The sequence below is a fragment of the Hibiscus syriacus genome, unplaced genomic scaffold (genome assembly GCF_006381635.1).
Source record: "Hibiscus syriacus cultivar Baekdansim isolate YM2019G1 unplaced genomic scaffold, ASM638163v2 tig00116954_pilon, whole genome shotgun sequence".
NCBI classification, from domain to species: Eukaryota; Viridiplantae; Streptophyta; class Magnoliopsida; order Malvales; family Malvaceae; genus Hibiscus; species Hibiscus syriacus.
The window spans coordinates 1,105,040-1,129,536 of NW_024063483.1; the positions used below are offsets into that span (position 1 = coordinate 1,105,040).

The window sequence follows — 24,497 nt, forward strand, 5'->3', positions numbered from 1 at the left end:
GGATCATCATATTTCAAAAGTTAAAGTTCGATCATTCTATTCAGCGATAGCAATCATGTCACTTTTCCGTTAATATATTATTAAAAAAATATGCTTGTTATATGGAAATAGCAAATCATTTCAATATTTTATGTGCATGAATTGTTAAATCCAAAAATATTATTAGTACAAAACATAAAAAATTATGCAAAAATATTTATTTTGATGCTTCGATTATAATCCTCCATTGCTGAGATCACTATAACCCCATCCTATTCTCTATCTTCTGAATCTGGTTCAGGAAAATCCAGGTCATCTGCATAACAGAACATTTCGGATTCAGTATCACCGGGGATAATTCGGAACTAGTTTCGATTCTTTCGGTACGTAGTTGAACCGAGGATCAAATATGGACAAGTATGTAACATACGTACCATGACGTGAGGAGCAATTCTAACACAATAAACAGGGAATCCGGTGTAGAATTTCAATGGTCCGCCGGACTTGAGGGTCTTCACGGCACAATCTAATGAGCCGGTGTATGGATACTTCCCCTCGGCATCGGGTTGCATCTTCTGGATCTGTGTTTTCACGTAATCAAATGGTAAACTGCAAGCTGAAGCGAAGAAGCCTGAAACCGCACTCGCACCTGAGACGAAGAAAACGAGAAGCATTCATCGAGGCTCAAATTGTCGTACACTATGATTATGCTATTGGACTAACATAGTGAATGTCGGATTCTAGACGCTTACCTACCACGGTTGCGGCTTCACCTAATTCGAGGGAGTCCTTGAAGAACTCGACACTTTGATCATAAGAGGCAAGCATCCCCATGTTCAATGCCATAGCTCGGACTACGGTCGGACCTGCACCTTTCCAAAGTGCCAGAACCCCTTCATCGCCAACGATACGATAGAGAGCGTGGAATGCATTCGAATAATTCCGGCGCTGTGCAGCAGGCAAAGTGGCATCAGCTTGCATACGGATAAGTGCCAAATCCGCAGGGCTTCCGAAGCAGGCTCCAATAGCACCGGCAGTCAGACCACACAATGCCTTCTGATATAGAGGTAGGGGCTTCCCGTCATTGGCTTCAATCGCTTTGGTCGTCAACATTCTGAAGAAAATACAACCAACCGATCAGAATCGAAGCCGATAATCGGAAGCAAACAGCAAAATCTATCTCATTCATAAAGACTCACTTGAATGATCCGAGTCTAGCGGTAGTGTATGTAGCTTGCCTAAGAAGTCCAGCTGATAGTCCCTGCACAAAACCATACAAATCACACTCACATTGGAATCCGAGCAACATAATAAATATCGCATCGAATGATCTGGGAAACAGATTTGAACAAATCTAAGCAAAATAAGAACCTTGTAAAAGGCACCAACGCCCTCGTTTTGAAGCATGTTCTTGGTGACAGATGCTGCTGATCCCTGACCGAGTTGGATTCTCACCTACACCAAACAAACAAATCCAAGCAAAACCCAGATCTTAAAAAACAAAAAAGAACCCATCAATTTGGATGATCTAGAAGAAATGAAAGGTGGAAATCAACCTTGATCATGTCAATGGGTTGGATGACACAAGTGGCAAGCATACCAGAGGTGCCTCCATTGATGAAAGGCTTAACCTTTGGCCAAACCCCAGCTTGGGATGTCTTCTCATTTGCCATTTTCTTTTGATTGAAAACCACAAGGAAAGTGAAAAGAGAGAAATGATACACTGCTTAGAGCTTCTGGTTTCTGTTTTACTGAAATACAAAGGCCGAAAAAAGAGGCCTTTTCAGTATACTTATTCTTCTACAAACAAACCTTCCATGTTATTAGCTATAAATAATGGCTTAATTCAAAATTACGTACTTAAAGTATACCTTACTTTTCATTTAATTGCCGAAAATATTTTTTTGATCCAAAAAGATACTTCAAATATACAAACTTTTTCATCTATGTACTTAAAATATCTTTTATATTCAATGACACTAACCTTGATGGCAAACTTTATATACTTATTTTGATAAAAAAATATTTTATATAACTAGATGAAAAAGATGGTATATTTTATACCTATTTTTGAAATTATCATAAATAATTAATCAATTAAACTAGGGTCCAATTATGCTCTCAATCTCTGTATTCTTTCTAAATTTAAATTTTAGTCCTCTGCTTTTAATCATAGAATTTTAGTTTAATTATGAGACTAAATGTGACTTTTGACATATTTAAACCTGTGAAACCACCATCAAAGTTGGAAACACTACAGAAACAGCATGCGGAGAAGACAGTATAGATCTATGAGCTTAAGAAGCAAATCAGGGTGCTGATCGCTGAAGCTTCATTCGAAGAAGACGAAGATGATGGCAAAGAAGGGCATCCCAGATGAGAGCGCTGTTTTAGTATCATACCCTCGTAAGAGTATACTCGTATCTGAAAATGTGTCGGACAGGTACTGAGGTTCTTCTTTGTTAAAAGGTACATATAATATCATCATAAACCAATTTGAGAAAGGTAGGGAGAAAAAGTTGCATAATCCCTTTGCGATCACTTAAAACTCTGTTTTATGACTGAACAATGATGATACAGAAGGAAGATGTTAGAGAAACACAAAAAATCCTGACATGGCACGATTCGTGATACAATGAGTATTTCGGATCAAATTCCGGAAGGAAACTAGTATATTATCTCACAGTTGGTGAAAACCTATACGATGCTTTGGAATCAAGAACTTTTCAAAGCCGATAAGGCTTCCTTTGTTGTAGCTGAGATGACTGCATCTGAAGCATTTGGCAAATAATAATACTTCCCTGCAAGATTGAATCAATGAGACACCATTTCATTGCATTCCGTATGCATAAAAACGAATAAAATGTTTCAGTCAACGCACCTTGAGCTACTCGGGCGATTTCCTTGGCGAAACCAGTTGAAACAAACTTGTTTTCAGTGTCAATTACAAGAAGAGACATTCCTGCTTTGTATATTTTACCGGACACTTCAAGAATCTCGTCCTGCAATACACACGAACAGTATGAAAATCATTTGGTCAAACACAGATAACATCCTAAAACCTTCATGTGTATCTTTCCGTCCAGTAAAGGCCGGAAATTGTTATAATTATACTTGGCTCAATAGCAGATTAGCATGTTTTTTACAGTCATAATGATATTATCCCTAGATATACATGCCAAAATTTACCTTTAACTCTTGTGCTGACGGTCTGGGAGCATCAGAAGCAGCGGCTTCCGGATCGGTGGAGGACCGTTTCAGTGATATGTTGGCCCTTCCATCGGTAATTGCAACAATCATTATGCGTCCAACATCACCACTTTTCTCTGCATTTAACCCAACCCTAACTGCCTGATAATATTAAGTTGATAAAGTACTTAGAAAGGAGAACAGTTAATCTGCATCAGAATATACAATGAAAACAAATTTTTATCGCTACAGAAAAATCCGAGCTACAAATTGAAGGATTCTGTATATCTGCATACCATGCTTAAACCATGAGCTAGGGGAGAGCCACCGCCACATGGAAGTCTCTCGAGACGTTTTCTTGCCATTGCAATTGACCTCAAAGGAGGCAGCAGGACTTCAGCAGCATCTCCACGGAAAGGTATAATGGAGACCTATTCGGCATTACAAGCAAAATGAAACAAATTATTACAAAGAAATATTCATGATGGTTTTATTACATCGGTGTTGACGGTTTTGTTTTTGCAGATCAGTTAAGAACTAGCAAGGTTTGTACGCTTAAAAGCACAGAACAAAAGTGTCTCTTGTTTACCTGATCTCTGCTTGTATAACTCTCGGCCAGTAACTTAAGCGCAGCGCCTTTAGCATTTTGCATGCGATTCAATGCCATGCTCCCACTTGCATCAACCACAAATATTACCTGACATGAAATGTATATGTATGAACCCCGAACATAACAATAGTTTATCAATATTTGAATGGAATTTACTTTACTCTAGAGAGATTCCGGTTAAAACAACTGGATCGAACAATCTTTACACATCAATTGCTCCAATTCTTATGCCTAAATTCATGGTAACTGGTGATAAATTCATGCCAATGGAAGCCCAGAAATTATCATCAACCATAATCCTCTAAGAGTATTTAGTATAATAACGATGAGGTACGCTGAAATAATTAGGAACAGGAAGGTATTTATTGCTAGATACATAAATAAAATTAATAATAAATGTAAACAAAAGTAGCTCATAGATACCAATGCTCCTGCTTTTCTTGCCATTCTTTTAGCCCTCATGTCGGTTTTCTCCACGAAAACTTTCCTACTTTTCTGAATGTCTTTCTCCCTACGCAACTTTTGATATGGTGCAGCAGCTCTAAGCGTTGCATCAACAGCTAGTCTCTTCACAGGGCCCTGTGATAAAAACAACATAGCTTATTCAAAAAATGAAGTTAAGGTTAGGAAAAAACAATGTAAAGATGATTTGAAATAGACTAACCTTTGGGAGCATTGGTTTAATATATCGGCCTCTGTCTTCGGAAAATATTACATTCTTGGCTCTTCCAGCTTTCCCCCGTCGCCTCTGTGCTTGTTGTGCAAAGAAAAGTAGTTTCTCATCCACCAAACCCCCTTCGGCATCAAAGATAAATTCATCAGGCAATTGCTCCTGTTGCTCGTTCTCCTGATCACTTTCATCCTGTTGTATACAAAGCCTCACAGTTTCAGTGAACTTATTTCACCAGTAAAAAATCGAAATAGACAAATAGAAGATGGCTAAATCCTCAACAAGGACTTCGGCATATCTTAGTTCACTACAAACAACAATAAATGAATGACGACATTTATCAAGGAACAGCAAAATTTGGTGCTTAATGACAACATACCTCTTGCTCTTCCTCCTCATTCTGCTCTTCCCGGAGTCTTCATTTTGTGGAGGTGGAGGTGGAGGCGGCGGCTGTTGGTTTTGTTGATCTGGTGGATTCTCATTGATAATCGAACGAGGGAGGATGACAAGCTCCACCTGTATTATATAACATATCAACACAAATTGATTTGCCACTTCTCTAGTTTTCTGCTTTCATGATGCAGACAAATCCCGGTAGCTATGTCAAGAGGCAAAATCATACTAAAAATACTTAACAGCTTTTTTCAGGTCGTCTACGCCGACTCGGTCCCGTCCTTCCAAAGCAGCCAAGCATTTTGCAACCTTGGCAGCATATAGCTCAGCTCTGTGTCCCTGTAAATCATCCGAGTATTAATTATTCCTTCGTAGCATGATTAAAACAATATCTCACAATCTATATCAACATTATATCTTAAAAGGGAACACTTTGAATGGTGCACGACATGTAAGAAACTAGAATTCGATCTTCAGCACCTGGCAACCACCTCGAAGGGCTTCCATAACGAGGTACTTTAATTGTTCCCGGACAATAGTGACATCCTTCAAATACTCTCTCGCTAAAATGATCTGAGAAAAAAATGCACAAAAGGAATAAAAATCATCTTTCTAAATAACAAAGTGCCTGAATAACAAAAACTCAGATGCACATCACAAATAAACAAAGCTTAGAATCGAGTCAGAATTCAGAAATTTCAAGTAGTGGCACGATTTGATGGAAAACTTGAAGCAGAACAGCTGAATGGTTACCTGAGTCCTTGCATCCTCGGTTTCTTCCTTAACCATTTTAAAAACTTTATTGCTAGCTTCCTGAAATTCTGTTGCAATACCAACTGCCGCAACACGATCTTCAAAGTTCATTGGAAGATCTGCACTGCAAAGGAAGTGTGCCAATAATAGTTTGGGATAGATACATAGAAACTAAGAAACTCATTCCATCATCACAAAACGAGCTATATACCTCAAGTTAATTGCGATTCGATCTAATAAATGTTCTCGTACAGCACTTTCTTCTGGATTATAGGTGGCAATTAAAAGCGGTTTACAAGGGTGCTTGAAGCTGATCCCTTCTCTTTCGACAATATTAACTCCGTCGGTCAGCACATTGAGAAGCAAATTACTAATGCCCTCATCAAGAAGATTAATTTCATCAACATATAGTACACCTCTATGAGCTTCCGCCAGAAGGCCGGGTTGAAAAACAGTTTTCCCCGTTTTGACAGACTCCTCGACATCAACAGATCCAATGAGTCTGTCCTCCGTCACTCCAAGTGGAATCTGGAGCAAGAGTGACAGCAAGAGTGACGAACAGGGCATTAAAAAAAATAAACCAAAACTCGATAAGAAAAGCTTTCGAGAATGAAATATACCTGAACAAAAGGAGACCGAACAACTTGAGTCTTAACATTGCCCTCGGAATCATATTCGACTCGCTGAGCTAAACCATTTTCCCACCTTCAGAGGTTATGAGGACCATGTCACTATCTTGGAAGTAATGAATATGCAAAACTATTGCTGAACCAATTAGCTCTCATATGAGTCATATAAAGCACAAAACTATGTTCTATAAGAAAGGAAAAGCTCAATATATACATATATGTATAGATACATCCAATTTAAAATCACCAAAGTATTAATGAGATTATAAGAGGTAAGGGTTCACTGTTCATACTCATCTGGGCAGGCAGGGTCTGCATTTGCCATGGAACCAATAACAACATCAATGGGAGGCAAAATTGCGTGCAATCCACGTGCCATTACAGTCTTGGCTGTTCCACGCCTTCCAGAGATAGCAATCCCTCCGATCTCACGATCAATAGCTCCAAGTAAAAGTGCGGTTTTAATGGCATCCTATGTGACAACAGCTAACCAAATCAAGCTAAGCATTCAATTTCCACTTTTGATTCAAACCCATACCTGTTTTCAAGCCATAAAAACTATACCTTTGCAGCGAACTAAAAGAAGCAATTTTTTTAAAACCACAAGCAAAGCATATCATTTTCCTTCAAATTCCATGTGTAGCAAAGGAGGTAGAGAAAGAGATGAAAAGAAACCTGGCCAACGACAGCAGCCAAAGGGAAGTACCGTCTACCATAAGAAGACGAAGGGTCCTCGGATTCAGTATCAATGGCGACCCCATTGCTTGAGTCTAGAGCAGTATCAGAGACAGCGAGAACACGAAGAAAACGAGCTCTGCTTCGGCTTTGAAATCGTTTCTTTGCGTTCAAACGAGAAGAAGAAGGAAAGAAGAGAAAAGGGTATGGTTTAGATATGGCAGAAGGTGATTGAAACTGAAGATGACAGAGAGAAAGTGATGAACAAGTAGTCGCCATAGCTGAAAATGTCATTGATTTTTCAACAAATAATCAATGGGACCTTTTGCTTTATCTTCTTCTTTTTTCTAAAAAAATATATATATTTCTTTATCTCTTACGTAATCTCGTAATCTAATCTTTCTGTTTTGTTCTGCTTCTTCATTTGCTACTTCCATTCCTTTTAACTCTTCCCTTGGTCCAACGGCTCTTCACGCGCTCAGAATGGCGCGTATCAAACACATTTTATTTTGTATTTTTTTAATAAAAAACAAATAAACTTCATAAAATAAAGGTAAACCAAATACCATTAAACTTTTGTGTATAGCTTATAATTCTTTAATTATAATATTTATCTTTAGTTTTAATTTTAATTATGTTATTAAACTGTTAAATTTTAGTGATATAGTAACGTGAATTTATTTTTTAGTTACTGTAATGATGATTATAAAGTTTGACCGCTAATATTTAAAAAATATCATTTTAAGTATCAAGTTTTGTTAGTGTATTAGATTTGTCACTAAACGTTTAAATAATTTCGTATTTGGTGTTAAATTTTTTCGATTGTCCCGATAACCAACCAGTACCACCATGGGTCACTAGTTACTTCAAATCATCGACCGCTCTTAATCTTCTTTTATGTATAGTTCATATAATCCGAACATTTTATCGGAAGATTACTGAAAGCTTAAATGAGGTAGACGATAATCATAAGTTTTAAAACTGCTCCATATTTAAGATAAGGATTGAATCCTCGACTACTGATTAAGGAGTTTCTCTTATATGAGTTCAGACAATCCGAACATCTTATCGGAAGATTATTGAAATACAAACACACTTATATAAAACATCATCAAGCTCTTCAGTTAGAAACCCAGATGAGTGTATCTTTAACAAGGAAATGGCAGATGGGAACAGTTCCAGGCTTAACTTTGAGAATCTGAAACGCCATGTGCTTGGGGTTCCAAGCCGATGTATCTTTGTGACAGACCGCCAAAGCATCGGCTTTCGTCCCATCTCTCCCCACCAATGGAACCTTATACACTGTTGTTTTGTCGATCGAATGGCACAAAAACACAGCTCTCGGATACTTCATCTTATGACAGACGAGCTCGTTTTCTCCCATGTTTTGCATTCCCTTGCTGATTATAAACAGCGAGTTGTTGGTTTCTTTTGAGAGCTCGGTTGATAGAAGCTGGATTTGTTTCCCGAGGTGTGAAATACTTGAATCTATGAAGGACTGTAATGATGTGGCGCAGAACTTTTGTTCTCCCTTCATGGCTACTCTTTCACAACCTTCGACTGTTTTGTTTATGACGTTGGCTTCCTTTGTTTGAGGTTTTACAGAGAAATGGTTCAGAATTTCAGGCAATTTGTCACTTGAAAAGGGTATTGACTTGGCGATTCGATCATGCAGAAATGGGGTTTTGTCGCTTGTTGTGAGACCGGGTAAATTCACCAGCTGACCGGAGCGGAGATCCTTTGGGAAGAAGAATATAGTTTCATGGATTGAAGCGAAATTATTGCGAGTCCGATGATGAAACTCCTCCTCATCATTTCCCCGCAGCTTATTCCTACGCTGGGAGCTCCAATCGTAAAAGTCTTGCTCCTCATTACGGTTAGAGCTCCAATCATAAAACTCTTGTTCCTCATTACTTGCTCGTAATTTGTTACCACGTTCAGAGCTCCAATCGTAAAAGTCTTGCTCCTCGTTACGTTTAGAGCTCCAATCATAAAACTCTTGTTCCTCATTACTTGCTCGTAATTTGTTACTATGTTCAGAGCTCCAGTCGTAAAAGTCTTGCTCCTCGTTACTTTCTGATGGTTTGTTACTATGTTCAGAGCTCCAAACATAGAATGCATCCTCATTAATTCTTCGCAGTTTGTCGTTGCTCCAATCATGAAAGGCTTGTTCCTCACCACTTCCTCGTGGTTTGTTACTAGACTCAGAACTCCAATCATAGAACATGTCATTTCCTGTTCGATAGCTTTTACCAATCCAATCATAAAACCCCTCGTTACCGTCGGGCAAAGTGTGAATACGCTCAACTCTCCAATCATATTTTGCTGGTGGTAAGATAGCTTTCAAGGCCTTTGGCATCGGATTGTTTGGGAACACTGATTTCCAATAATCTTCCTCCGCCACAACACCATGCCCTCCTCCATATACAATCTGAAAAAATAAATTGAGATACGATGATGATATACGAATTTAAATACATGTATCATTTAGAAGGTGAATTTATAAATCGATTTATTAAACTTAAGTTCAAACAACTAATGTAAAAATAAAGCAAATTAAAACAAAAGAAGAAGTAAATATTGGAGATTAAGAAGATATTAAAGCTCACTTGGAGTAGAGCAAAGAGGATAAGGAAATGAAATCCCATTGAGAGTAGAAAGCGCTTAGAAATTGAAGCTTTGGTATGAAAATGGAGCACTGAGCTACACATATTTATACTGCACGGAGCTTATACGTTGTATTAAATATAGCCCTACCAAAGTCAACTTTCATTGAAATTATCGTCATTTATTACTCTAGAATTTGCCTAGCAAGAGATTAATATTTTTTTAATATGAAATTTAAGAATTAAAATGATTAAATTAATAAAATTGAGGAGTCTAATTTTTTAAGAGAAATATACATTTTAAAGTAGTTTTTAATATAAAAATGTCAATAATTATTTCATGAGTCAATTAAAAGTATTTCTATGAAACCCAAATAGAATAGGACCAAACGTAATTGTTACATGAATCTTCAACTTATTAGGCTCAATATTCAATTATTATGTTTTTAGAGTATATTATTAAATTCATTGTGTTAAGTACTAAGGGTTTTGTTTTTCAAACAAGACACCTTGATTGTCGAATTTACCTTTGACTTGTAGAGTACATATTATAATTAGCTTTGTTGGAGATTTGTTTTTCTTAATTTTAGCTATTTTTTTATTGCTCGATTTCAAACTGTCTTTGCCATGCTTTTTAAGAAATTAGCATCCAAACCCAATTAATTATTAGGGTAAAGTATATTAATAGTCACTGAACTTTTCTAAAGCTTTCATTTAGGTCCCCTAACTTTTAAAACTTGCAATACAATCCCCCAATATTTAGTCCGTTTGCAATATGGTCCCCCAACATTTAGTCCGTTTGCAATATGGTCACTGACGTAACTGTCGGGGGACCATATTGCAAACGGACTAAATGGTGGGGGACTGTATTGTAAGTTTATAAAGTTGGGGGACCTAAATGAAAGCTTTAGAAAAGTTTAGTGACCATTACTATACTTTACCCTAATATTTATTCAAAATAAGCAAAATATATATTCCCTCTTTTTGTGCAAACTAAGTCATGTGAGCAGCTTTATATTACCATGTTATGTTTATTGGTAGCTCATATACAAGGACATGAGTAAAAAAATACCACTTACAAGCATAGCAATAGCGATTACAGAATGTTTCTTTAACAGTTACCTGCAATAGGCATGCCAAGTTCTGGGGCAGTAGAACCCGCTCCAGGTTGACTTCCACCAGACACAAATTCAACCTTTTGATTCTTCTTACTTTCTTGTGCCTTCCTCTCCCTTTCACGTTTCATGTCGGCCTCTGCATTAGCCATTAAACAAACAAGTGTACAGAAGCTTAAAAAACAAATAAGAAAGCCTACAGTTCAACAGGAAAAGCTTTGGCAGAACAAATAAAATAACGCAAAACTCAACAGTAAGAAGTAATACTTTGAATGTGTCCAATGTCATTCAGACATGCTAAGCTTTTTCAATAGACCAGGAGAGAACTACATAAGTAAATGCAATAACCTATTTCATCATAGTAGTCAGTTTTGTCATATCCATGAGGATAAAATACATCTTTGCCGAAGCAAGACCCTATCTGATCAATATCTTGATACTGCACAGGATGCAGCAAAATGTCGGGGTTCCTATAATCCTTCTTATTACAAACTTCCGCATTGTAGCTTTTTCCAGATTGCTTCAAGTAGAGAAATTTGTCTATTCTCCTCTGCAATAACGTAACAGAAAGAATGAAGGTCATTTAAATATGTTCATTGAGCCAAAATGGCAAAAAGAATGCAACCAGAACATGCAAGAGCTACCCATCTTTTTGTTAGAAGAAAAAAAGAGAGATGACATTGAATCAATCAACAACTTCAAAGCAGCCAGTGATGTTACACAAATATAAACGGACCCCATGAAAAGCAGCATAAAACCATCTGCAGCTTAAAGGGTGCCAAGCATCAGCAGATCTTGTGATAGCAAACTTAAAAACTTAAACTACAATACTATATCTACCTTACTTTACATATAATTAACATAAAACTTGCAACACTACGTATTCATCTACCTCAACAGTACAACATGTAGGTAGTTTTACAAGGGCAACATAAGTGTAAAAATTACATCCAAAGAAGTATAATTACCATCTGCTAGCATAAAAAAGACACTTGTAACTCCTCTGAACACTGGTCCTGTGATGGCGGTGGAAGAAACTTATCCAATGGATCAACTTTGTCTATAGCTGACTCAGTAATAGCGTTGTTTGCCTCTGGTTGTTATGGTTCTACATTGGGTGATTCCGGTGTTCCCTGAACAGTCGCTGGAGATGTTTTTCCTTGAAAATCAACTGAAAACAAATAGTAAATTGGAAAGAATGCGCTTTCAAGAGTAACATTTGAAGTTAAATTTATCATAAGAAAAACCAAATAAGTAGTTAAGTACCATTAGCAATCTGATGCTCTAAACCAAACATAAGATCATCATTGCTTCCTAATTCTCCTTCCTGCACTTAAAAATAAAAAATCAATATAACCACAAGTCATTAAACAAGGATTTTTTTTCTTTTCAAAAAAAGACCTGCCTTGGGGGAGCAGCGTAGAGAGTTACCTCGTGCTCCGACGAGACGGCAGCTTCATCGTGGCCGTAATCAACAATGTTAAGCTTTCCTCGGCCACTACTTTTCGAAGAAACTAGTCGTTGATATTGAGAAGTGGAGGTTTGGTGCGGAAACGGCAGCATATTATCGTCAGTTGTCGAATCTTCTTCCATTCTGTTTGATTCTCCGTGGTCATTTTCTTCCAGAGGCGGTGTGATCATGTAATTCTTCAGCTTGTTGGCAGTGATCTTCTTCGATGTCTTCCATATCTTCGTCATCCTCGTCGTTGTATATGGACAGCAAGCAATCCCTTCGGATTATTTCTTCCTCGGCGCCATGGAATCTAGGATTCCGAAGGGATTTTCAACTAAACTGTGGAGGATAGTGAAATTAAAAGCGTAAAGGATTACGGAATTGGATAGAGCTGTAAATGAAAGATACATGAATGATCGCAGATTGATTTGAATTTTTAACGAGTCTAAATCAACTGTATAATATAAAAAGGGTAAAGTATAGTAATGGTCACTAAACTTTTTTAAAGATTTTATTTAGGTCACAAACTTTTAAAAATTTCAATACAGTCCTCAATATTTAGTCCGTTTACAATATGGTCCCCTAACATTTAGTTCGTTTGCAATATAGTCCCTGATGTAACTGTTGGGGACCATATTGCAAATGGACTAAATGTTTGGGGACTGTATTGCAAGTTTTAAAAGTTGGGGGACCTAAATGAAAGCTTTATAAAAATTCAGTGACCATTACTATACTTTACCCTTATTTTTATTCATTTTGATACTTATACTCCAGTGTTTTATTATTTTGGGTAAACTATACGGATAGTCCCCATATTTTTGGTCTGATCGATTTTGATCATCGGTTAAAAAACTGGTTTTGATCCTTAAGTTATCGATTCGTTGATTTTGGTCCCGTTAAATCTCGTTAACCCATTAACGAATTTCTGAGTTGACAATTAAAAAATAAAAGTGATTCACAAAAAATCCATGTGTCACTTCTCCTCCTTCCTTGAACACAAGCTACTGTTGTGGATGACTCTTTTGTAGTTTTGTTAGTGGATGATCCTTTCGGGTCATTTATGCTAAGCTCGAAATCTTGTTACCCCAAATGCATAGTTTAATATAAATTCAAGGACAACCGCTGTAAGAACTGATCACCACATTGGGTACAATTGCATGGCACCCAAAAAGGACCACTCCTTGTATCAAGTGCCACCATGAACTTCACCCCGGAGCCCCTAATTTCACTGTGGTATAATGTAAACTGAATTAAAAGAAAACCCAAACAATATTATAAAAAGAACAAATTTATAACAATACCCTTTATCTAAACTTCCAAGAAAATACAAAAAAAAGGCATAAAGATCCTTTACAATCCCAATCAACTCATTCGGAAGGTGGAGTTGACATCAGAGAAAGAAAAGATCGTATTGATATCAGAGAGTTTTCGGCCGCGGAAGAGGCGGTCTCGATGAGCTAAACGGCGTAGTACTCGAAAGCCTTTTTTGCATGCCACTGAGAGAGTTTGCCAATGGAATTGAACGGGTTCAGAGAAAAGGTGGTGCATCTTGAAAGTGAAGATGCGGCCACAGCTGAGGTTGAAGCTCAAGACCCAGAAGAAAAATATAGTCTTTAAGGACGAAAATATTTTCCTTTAACGATTGTTTAAGGAGAATGCAAGTGGGTCATCCACAAAGATTTACATTTCGAAGAAAGAAAAATGGATAAAAATGAAGGGGGAAAATATTGGATTTGCTCTAGTATTTGAAATATGTCGAGAGGATATGAAGAAAGGGTACTTGCAGTGCTTCAGTCTTCTTGTTTGTTGTTACAGTGGAGCCGAAATGTGGATTGATATTGAGGAAGAAGCTTTTGGGTAGAAGAAGAGGTGACACGTAGGATTTTTTTATTTTTTATTTGTCAACTCGGATTTATGTTAATAGGTTAAAGAGAGTTGATGATCAATAAATTTAACCGAACAAACCGTTAACACAAGGGATCAAAACTATATTTTTTAACCGATGATTAAAATCAATTAAACTAAAAACATAAAGGCTATCGTATAGTTTACTCTATGATTTTTAAAAATTTTCTATATAATTTTTTAGGTTTCTAATTTCTTATAATTTGATCTTAGGGTAAACCATATTTTATGGTCACTAAATTTTGAGTGAATTTTTATTTTGGCTACTAAACTTTTTAAAAATTATATTTTTACTATTAAAATTGATAAATAACAAAATAATAATTCAATTATTAATATTTATTACGGCGATGATGATCCATGTTAACAAAAACGTTAAGAGTTAATATCTAATTTGATTCATAAATTACAACTAAAACATCAATTACCTTAAAACTCTTTCTTTCTTCCTTCATGAACGAAAAACTCTTCATATAAATATTTGTATTCGTCTCGTTTAAATCTTACATTTCATATGGATTTTTTGATTGATCGAATCGGATTTATGTCTAATTTAATATTAAACTAAAGTATAGTATACAGATAAATTCATTTTGTATAAATTTTTACAAAATTTTAATTAATTATGTCATCGTAAGAAATTACATCACATCAATTAAGTTGACAAATTACCTTTTTAATTACTTATGGAAATAAAGTTAGATATTGGACAAACTTGCTACAATTAAGAATTATTAATGAAGAATTCCATCATTAAAGAAAAATGACATCTTAATCATAATAATTCATAGCTAGTTAATTTACAACCGACTAAGAAATAATAAACCATCCACCCACAAATTCATATATTTGTAATTATTTTTAATATTTACATTTATTTAATTTATTACAAATTTAAATTTAAGGTAAACTACACTCATGATTTTTTTTGGTACATAAAAGTTTAGGTAAGGAGTGGCTCTCCAGTTCAGGGTCAGGGCATACCTAAGACCTAATTGAGATTTACATATGACTTTACAGATTACCCACCAAGAGTGACGATGATAGGATTCGAACTTGGCCTTACAAACTCAAATTCATGAATCTCAACCACGTGTATCAATACTCATTTGCCACTTATGATTATTTAACTATGGGTTTTAATTTAACTATCATTCTTTTAAATATTTTAATTAGACTACTTAATTATTTAAATTATAACAATCAAACCACTTATTATACGTTACGATTAAAAAATTAGTATAATTACATATTTAGTTCTTATTATCTATTTATTCTATCAACTTGATTATAATTTTAATATAATTCAATAAGTTAATCATATAATCGTATGGTGACACGTGTCATTAGTGACATGGGAATTGGGGTGCATTTACCCATGCTAACACACATGTCATCATTTATTGGATAATTAAATTTATTGAATTAAATTAAAATTAAGATCAAATTATATAATTGATAAGTAATGATGATTAAATATACAAATATATCAGTTTAGTAATTGCCATGTCAACTTATCTGTCAAATGTTAACGACTAGTAATTTGATTGGTATCATTGAAATAGCTAAGCGATCCAAATAACATAATTAAAAATTGATGATCAAATTAAAATCTCTTTATAATTAAGTGATCATGAATAGTTTACCCTTAAATTTAATTATGTACCACTTTAAAAATCACATTCTTATATTCAAGGACGACTAATTAAGAATGGATTGGAGAGGCTAGAGTCTTCAATATTTTTGATTTAATAATAATTTAAATCCTTACAAATTGAAGTATTAGATCAATTATAATTGTTTTTATAAATTTAACTTTAAATATATAATATATTTATATTTTTAAATATAATAATTTAATATCTTAGTTAATTAGTATTCAACACCATCAAACCAAAATCTAAGCAATGGTCATAGTTCATAGTCATCAAACCAAAAACTCCATCACTGGCAACAAAACATTAATCATATATATACATATATAAACACAAAATTCTAAAAAAATACAAAAAGTTTATGATTTATATGCAAACTGAGATTGATTAGCTTCAAATTTCACTAATATATTCGAAAAATAAATGAAAAAAAAGCAAAAAATTGAAGGAAAGAGTTGCTCCAAAATCATCTATTATGCAAAGGATTTGGACCTGTATGAACTTTTCTCTTTTCATCACCAATAACTTCACCTTCATTACCATCTTTATCTTTAATATGACCATGATTTGCTGCTTCAAATCCACCAGGGGATTGACCACCATAACAGGCATAAACTCTCGAGAAGGAGAAGCCGCAACAGGATTGAAGAAGCTTGAAGAAGAAGAATCCAAGTAGTCAAACAAGAAAAGAAGAAACAGAAGGAAGCAAAGGAGCTTTCTGCTGGAACACATCATCTCATGCATGGGATTAATCATCAACAAACCGATGACTTTTATCTTTTGTTTTCCCTTTTTGAAAGAACTGGTAACCCTCCCTCCCAAAGGGTACTACAAACTCAGTCTTAAATGTGTTTTGTTTGTATTGTTTGTGGTGTCAGGGCCTTGTAGTTTGAGCTCTGAAAATGAAACAGTTTGACAATATTAGAGAGAGAGAGAGAGAGAGAGTCAAAATGCATAGGTTTTGGTGCTGCAAATGGAGGAGTTTAGGGTTGGAATTTGGAGAGTGATGATTTGAGAGGCCATCCTTTACCTGGGAAATCAAAATCTGTATATGAAGCACAGAGAAAACTCAAAGATGGGTTGGAGAATTGGCTGTGATACTTTTTGTTGCTTTATATTACTTTTCTCTACACTCAAGTCATCTGGTTAGATTTATTAGCTCCAAGTTAATTTCATTTATTCGGTTCATTTAATTACTTTTAAGACCCTTTTATCCAAATATCATTGATAACTAGTTCTTTTAAAATAAACATACATATATTAATAATACAAAAATATTATATGAGATGGAAATACATACATATTCAGGATGTGCACAACAAGTAAAATAAATAATTAATAGAAAAAAAAACACAGTTTAATGGCGTGAATCAGCCATTAAGTATGAGTCAAGTTAGACAGAGACGACGATATATGTGTATTAATCTTAGTTTCAATCACTCTATTACTATATAACGTTTGAAAAAAATCTCATATTTAAATAATGTGAAACTTAAAAATTTCATAGCTAAACATGTTGATTTTGAACCGTCAAAATAAAATTCATGAGCTTAATATGACCAAATTTTATCTTGATATTATTTGATATTTGTAATTAAGAATTATGTACAAAGATAAAAAGGTCCATCCAACTTTCTTCCAACCTCATCATTTCAACCCCTTTCCTCTCTTTCTCTTTGTCTTCCTCTCCATCATTGCTTATGACTTTAATTTCTTTTGGCTTTAGGGAGAAGTTTGCTTTTAGTACTGAATTCCCAATAATTACTGTTCCAAATTTGCATGCACTTCCCTATGCTTCTTGGTTCATTTCTCTATTTGCTCCATTACCTAAGCATTGTTTAGGGCCAAAATGAAAAAAAATATATATAAAAAAAATTGTATAAATTTTATGTGTCAAAGATGCATTACGTGTCATTTCGTGTCAAACTCTTTCAGAAAGTTGCGGATATAACAAGTATATTTTATGTGGAAAACTCTTTTAGAAAAATCACAAACAGAAGAGAAAAAATTACTATATCGATAATAAAATATAAGAAAAATTACATTAGCCACACAATAACAATCTAAACATACCATAATAATGCATAAATTTTCACCTAGATAAACCTAAAATCACTATATACATATTTATAGTTGACATTAAAAAACCTAAAATAATAATGTATCATTTCGTGAGGGTAAATCAATGATGTATCTCAATTTATTTCTTCATCAAACGAGTGCACCATGAATTTTACAGACTGTATTAAAATGAAATTCTAATGATAATCAGATATCTACTTCTAAAAGATTTATACAAGTCATATATATCGTTTTTTTCATGAATCAAAAGTATCTTTTACCTATCGTTTTAATGATTAAAATAAAGATGAATTGTATTAAACCGTATAAATAACAAAATTTTCTTATCAAAACGTTATTATATTTTGAAAGTCGGAAGTTAAAATGTTATTTAAATAACGCATATATATATTTATGATGAGTTACATGCACACACAGCCACTGGTCTTGATAGTGCATAACTTAGGGTATGGGGTAAAAGCTGAGAAAACAGTACGAGAAATGAGAATGAATGCCACCATTAGCTTTGACCGATTGATTTCTCTCATGCAATTACTAAGAGTAGGAAAAAACATATGCCACCATTAACTTCTTTAATGATGGTCATATGGGTTTGACCATATCATCATTATTATCTATGTAATCACACCCAACATACCTTGATTTTTTTTCTTTCACCTTTACCCATCAACAATATAGTTTATATCAACATAAATTCGAATACGAATATAAGAGTATACTCTTTTATAAGAAAAGTTAATTTACAATGTTATTTTTTTTAAAAATAATCTATAATATTTTAGTTTTTAAAATTTTATTTTGTCTTCAAAGTTTTATTTTTTATTAAATAATTTAAATATGATAAAATGATAACAAATTAATGAAATTAGTATATATATCGTGATTGCAGACTTTATAAATTTTATAAATATGAATATTAATAGCAATGAAAAATAAAATAAAGATGGTATGAATTGCTTCATATACTTCTTGTGATCTTGACTTTCCTACGAAACAAGGCCAACTCTTATCTTATGAGAAACTATGGTGTTTTTTTTCAAATTTTCAAAAGTTTTTCAATATTCACAACAAAACAAATTTTTAGTGGCGTTTTTTCAATCATATAACGGTTTTTTAAGCGTCGTTAAAAATCTTTATGACGCAAAAACAAATGCCAAAAAAAGCGCCCTGAAACATAAGTCGCTACAGGTTATGTTTTTTAGCCGCCTTTTATATAAAAGCCGCTAAAGGTAATGATATTTAGTGGTTTTTTTTACAAATGCCGCTAAAGGTTATAATATTTAGTATTTTTTTACAAATGCCGTTAAAGGTTATAATATTTAGCGTCGTTTTTCCAAACGCCGCTACTTATCTTTTTTTGGTAGCGTTTTATCCCAAAAACACCACTAAATGTCCTGACATATAGTGGTGTTTATTCCAAAAACGCCGCTAAATGTTATGTCAAATTATAGCGTTTGCGAATGTAAAAACATATTGGCCGATAAATCGTCTGAACCTTTGTCTAAAAAACATGTTGGAATTTAAAAGTATAGTTAAAATTACAATTTAAGTCCTAAAATCCCTCACTCAAATATTATCGTTCAAATTACTATTGTCTTTTTTTTTCACTCTTTTTTTCTCCTTGTCTTTAACTGTGTTTCGGATAATTTTCATTTTCTGATTAGGGTCATCGTTTTGTCTCGAGAGCACTTCATTTCCCCATATAAATGGGAAATTGTTGCTCTCGAGGCAGCCTTGAAATCTCCTACACGAATGAACAAGATGCCTCGGTTAGAAATGACACCATTGATCTTAGTACTCCACCATCACAATAGAATGCTCCGTCCCGTGAGGATAGTATCTCCGACACCCCACCGGCACAACATAATGCTCTGTTGACGGGGTCTTCGGGAGCATCCTATAAGAGTAACAAGCCTAACATCGGAACGATGCTATGTCATCCCATGAAGATGTTCGAATGGCGTACTACATTGGAAGATGTCGGAACGGTACCATAAGAGGTTTGAGGGCTTTCTTGGATTTTAGAGTTTGGGGATGTTTGTTCAAAAATTCATATTGTGAGAAGATTCTTTTGAGAATACAAACAACGTACCTAGAAACTACCCTCATCGAATAACCATAAGAGAATATCAGAGCATTAAAACATCAAACATTTTGATGAAATTTCATCGATATTGAGTGCGTTTCATGGAAGCCAATATCACGAGACAAAAAAGAGTGAAATGCAAACATTTTTATACTTATCTTGTCACGAATGACACAGATAATGAGCGATAATTGATCAGCAAAGACAGTCGGAGGAGTTGACAGTTTTATACAAAAACTGAGGAAGAAACAATCACATTCTCATACCGTGAACAATTGAATAACTTGGTGCCCTAATTCAAATAAAAATTAAGTTCAATGTCAAAATTTAAATTTTTAAAGTTGGATGCTAAAATCGATAAATAATCTAAAGTTTAAATAATATAGTACCTATTAATAATTTATCATTTCATTACATTTATTGATATAAAAATCTTATGTTTCATAATCACAAAGAAGTTTGAAAAATATTTATTAATTTATTTCATTATTTTTTTTTCTGCACAAGACTCAAACTTAAAATTTTGTTGTAAATAAAGATTATAAAACTAATTTTCAATTCTTGGACAAATCTAGAAATATCTACAACAATAACGATATCTTAAAACCTAACTCATTATTTTCTAAAGAAACCCAAAATGCAACAAAATCTAGATTTATATTCTCAATTTTATCATCAGATTTGGAGTTTGTTCTTTTTTTGAATTTGTTGGTCAAATATTAACTTAATTTAGGCTTCCACTCACACAGATGATTTATGTTATTAATTGCCTCTAATTTATGACTTTTTTTTTTGAAAGAGATGTACTTTGTATAAATAAGGGTACAAAGTACACCACCCCAAGAATCTCATTAAAAACCTCCCTAACCTATTTGGAGGAAAAAGAGTGTGTCATAGGGTGGTGATTAAAGTCGAACAGCAATCAAACAAATACCCCAACCCGATCATCAAAATAAATTCTGTTAAAGCTAACGAGATACAGCTTAATATACAAATCCCTTAACAAAGCTGTCTACACTAACTAGCAGAAGACTACAACGAAGTATGAAACCGGCTGCAATTAACTCCAATGAAAACCAGCATAACAACGCCATATATAAGCAGTATAACAAACACAGAGGTAAAACCAACACTGTCATCAGACAAAAAGAAAGGAACCTGGACAACAAACAAAATCCTGTACGCATGGAAATTTCACTGGCCACAAGAAGTGCATCCAAATTCCTATCTGCAACAGAACTGAATAGAAGATCTGATCTACTGAAAATAATTTGCCCTCGAACCTAGATTTATTTCTAACTAAGCCATTAGTTCAAATCAACCCAAAGAATCCGATTTGCCATAACAACAGATTTTTCCTTCTAACATTCTGAGAAAACCAGATTATAATTAGCTCATTAACATTTCTAGGAAACACAATATTGGCATCCCATACCTTGCACCATCGTTGCCATACATGCCACGAGACATCACAATGAATCAACAAATGACTTTGATCTTCTATACAACAATTACAAAATGACTGAAAAATCTTTTAATTTAACTGGGTTGGGAAACTTCAATTCCCTGATTTGATAATTAATCATCCCCACTAACCATCCATGGCCAATCCAACAGAGGTAATAATCCATCTTTTTCACTGTTTTATGGTAAGGTGAGATTTGAACCGAACAGTGAAGTTCGGCTCAAATCTTAATTTGTAATGATCGATTATGACGTTTTAAAATTGACAGACGAATAAATGGACTTCGGTACCTAAGTTTGGAGGGTGGGATCGTAAAGATGAAGCATGTACCAGCTACTCGAGGGTTTTCTTTTCTCACAAGCTCGAGCCAACAGGAAGGAACAAAAGGATGTTTGGCGCAGTCTAGGAAATGGAGTTGATTTAGCTGCTGCTTCATTAAGACATTACAAGTTTACAACCAAGAATATGTCAGATTCTTCGTTAAATCTTAGTGTTCTACCGTTGTCGTATTATTATAATAAAGTTATATACAACTGTTCAAGTTTTTTAAGCAATTGATGTCACGTCATTTAATTGGACAGAACAATGCAAAGATTTCTGTTCTTGAGCTCGGAGGGAGTGACGAGAAAGCCGTTGGAGAAACCGATAATTCGATGCCTATGTCCCAAGGTCGGGTCAACAGGAAGCAACAAAAGACCATTGTTAGCGGTAGCCTAGGAAACGAGCTGGAGTTTGAGGTCGCTGCTTCAGAGCCTCATCAATTGTCTCTTCGACAAGACGACGACGACGATCCCATTGCGGTAAGATTTCGACTTACTTGAATCAGATTGATCCGACCCAAAATCAACCTTACATGTCTAGTTGACATACATGTGTGTACGTTTGTATGCAAGTATAGCTAAACAATGAATGAATTGACAGAGCAAAAGAGGGACGCCGGTTCCCAAATTCGGAGTGTGGGATCGAAAAGCCCCTGGATCTATAAACTACACAATGGAATTCTCGCAAGCTCGAGCAACCAGGAAGCAACAAAAGGCCGATGTTCGGCTTAGCCTAGGAAACGACTGGGATTTTATGGCCGCATCATTGCATCCTTTGCAGCCTCCTCGACAAGACGATAACCAAGATACCACGGTGGCTGTAAGATCTCTGATTTCATATGTACTGTAACAACATTTCGAGTAGGGATGACAACAGAACATATTCTGACTGTTTTGATATTAACAGAAGAATGCATGGGAGATCGTTTCCGATTTCGGAGGGTGGGATCGGATAGATCCCGAATTCGTCGCTGCTTTATTACCTCATCAACCATTGCCTTGTCAACCGCCTTGTCGACAAGACAAGGATGATCATGTGTCGGTAAGATTTCTCTTGTCCATTAACTTTGCTACAACAACTATGCTTTGAATGTTATTTTAATCCGATTAAGAAATGAACTTTGACAGTAGCAGAACAAAGTTATTAATTTTTTTAACCCCCCCCCCAAATTGTGATTTGTAATGTCTGCCAAATGTGTTGGAATGCAGAAGAGAAAGAAGATCTTGACTTACATTAACTGCTGCATTAAAGCATGATTCTGTCCGGATTTTCCACTCATTTGCCATCTGTAGGGGAAAACGAATCAATAGGGCTTTTAAAACCATGATTGGCCATGTAAATATCATTATTTGCATCTATAATTTTATTGTACGTGTAAATGTTATTCGATTGAATAATTCATAAATTTAATCTAATTTTATAATTTTAATATATATTATCATTCCTAATTAATATATATATTTGATTTGATCTTGATTTTAATAAGAATAAAAAAACAAACTCATTGAATGATAAGAGTTCAAACTTAAAGAGATAAACTCGGATTATCATACCACGAACCACCGAGGATAAGCTTCTGATGGATCAAAAACCGGAGATGAAGACGACTTCACATTTCTATCATCATCTCCACCCCCTCACCTAAATGCAATTCGGATATATTCGTGAACCCATATCTTCCTTCAACTCTTTGGTCATAAAGAAACCCTTTGAACACACGTCCTCTAATCTTTAATAATTGCATGATAAGCGAACTGGTCCTCACGGTCCCCCATCTTCATCACTCGTATGCTTTTGAACACTGTCGGTGTGCATATCTACCCTGGTAATGATTCTTTAAAATTGGCATCGACATAAACGAATACAAAATTCTATATCGAAATTAGATCACCAATAAAAACATTAAAAAATTAATTAAATTATATGAAAATATGCATACATATACAAAAGATTCACCATAAAAAAGAACCTTGGTGACTCGAGCTTGTGTCAAAGTTTCTAGGAGTAGTATTCGAAGTTGATGTATGAGTAGTAGTAGTAGTTTGAGATGTTACAAGTCTCGGCATCTTAGCCCCTCGATGAGCCGGCTCCGACAGTCGTAACAGCCGCCGTCGTGAGCTGACGTTCTCTTCACTGAGCAGTCGGTACCCATGTGCTCTTCACGTGAGTAGAGCAATCAAAACCCCGACTTTTACAACACGTTCTACATGTCCTATGGGAACAATTTTTCTTAAGCCACAATCCTGACACTTTGTCCACGAGCTAGGACTTGAATCACCACTCCCTCCTCCCATCGTGCCATCGCTGGCGGCGGCGGTTAGTATCAGATTCATGGAGGAGTTATTGTTATCAGGGAGGGAAGATGGTTTCTTAAGATAACGAGTAGGAAGTACAAGGATACTGAGTCTGCCATAGCTGCATCCCGCTGAGTTTACTACGACCATTGTTATTCAACAAATCAGAATCCTCCACATTCTGTGGAGGCGAACAGCCGCAGTAAGAAGCGGGATAACGCCAATGCCGACTCCAAGTGCCGTCACTCGAACTGTTGATTTTCTCGTTCAAACCCAATGTAAGAATGATCGTTTGTAATGTTCGTTTGTGTCTCAAGTCATTTTGAACAAGTTATTGTCGTGGTCGGTAGAGACTATGATGGTCGTACGATTCATAGTGTTATTTCTTTAAAAGTTATAGACTTTTTGAACGCTTTGGTCCCGATTTCAAAATACAAGGGATTTTATGTGATCTTGATTAGGGATGAACAGTGACGTAAAATTATTGGGATCGATTTCTTTGATTGAATTAATTTTTATTCAAAAATTTAAAAAATATTATTTAGTTCTGATTCGTCTCCATATCTAATGATATTTTATTAATCCTAGATTTTAATAAAAGTATTTTCAATCTAATA

At 35.0% G+C, this 24,497-nt stretch overlaps 4 protein-coding genes and 1 pseudogene across 4 annotated transcripts; all 5 read right to left on the reverse strand.

Annotated features, from left to right (window-relative positions):
• Window positions 1–169: 169 nt before the first annotated feature.
• Window positions 170–1,705, reverse strand: LOC120189222 (mitochondrial dicarboxylate/tricarboxylate transporter DTC-like). The gene is made up of 6 exons (XM_039192542.1): window positions 1,536–1,705; window positions 1,351–1,434; window positions 1,179–1,240; window positions 732–1,093; window positions 414–628; window positions 170–295 (listed from the first exon to the last, which is right to left on the reverse strand). Exons 1-6 carry the CDS (start codon window positions 1,650–1,652, stop codon window positions 239–241), a joined length of 897 nt encoding a protein of 298 aa, XP_039048473.1. The 5' UTR covers window positions 1,653–1,705; the 3' UTR covers window positions 170–238.
• Window positions 1,706–2,489: 784 nt separating this feature from the next.
• On the reverse strand, window positions 2,490–21,530 carry LOC120189221 (magnesium-chelatase subunit ChlD, chloroplastic-like). Its single transcript, XM_039192541.1, is given in 17 exon segments — window positions 2,490–2,780; window positions 2,861–2,981; window positions 3,169–3,330; window positions 3,465–3,599; window positions 3,758–3,865; window positions 4,202–4,357; window positions 4,443–4,640; window positions 4,828–4,856; window positions 4,859–4,964; window positions 5,085–5,180; window positions 5,322–5,414; window positions 5,595–5,718; window positions 5,806–6,122; window positions 6,215–6,299; window positions 6,517–6,695; window positions 6,899–7,245; window positions 21,518–21,530. Coding segments are annotated over 16 exon segments (2,289 nt in total). The 5' UTR covers window positions 7,193–7,245; window positions 21,518–21,530; the 3' UTR covers window positions 2,490–2,694.
• On the reverse strand, window positions 8,019–11,272 carry LOC120189360 (BURP domain protein RD22-like). Its single transcript, XM_039192662.1, has 3 exons — window positions 10,968–11,272; window positions 10,627–10,758; window positions 8,019–9,329 (listed from the first exon to the last, which is right to left on the reverse strand). The coding sequence occupies exon 3, from the start codon at window positions 9,255–9,257 to the stop codon at window positions 8,019–8,021; it is 1,239 nt and encodes a 412-aa protein (XP_039048593.1). The 5' UTR covers window positions 9,258–9,329; window positions 10,627–10,758; window positions 10,968–11,272.
• On the reverse strand, window positions 11,878–12,461 carry LOC120189362. The gene is made up of 2 exons (XM_039192663.1): window positions 12,051–12,461; window positions 11,878–11,946 (listed from the first exon to the last, which is right to left on the reverse strand). The coding sequence occupies exons 1-2, from the start codon at window positions 12,315–12,317 to the stop codon at window positions 11,878–11,880; spliced, it is 336 nt and encodes a 111-aa protein (XP_039048594.1). The 5' UTR covers window positions 12,318–12,461.
• A 1,665-nt stretch (window positions 21,531–23,195) lies between the features above and the next one.
• LOC120189363 lies at window positions 23,196–24,255 on the reverse strand (annotated as a pseudogene).
• Window positions 24,256–24,497: the final 242 nt, after the last annotated feature.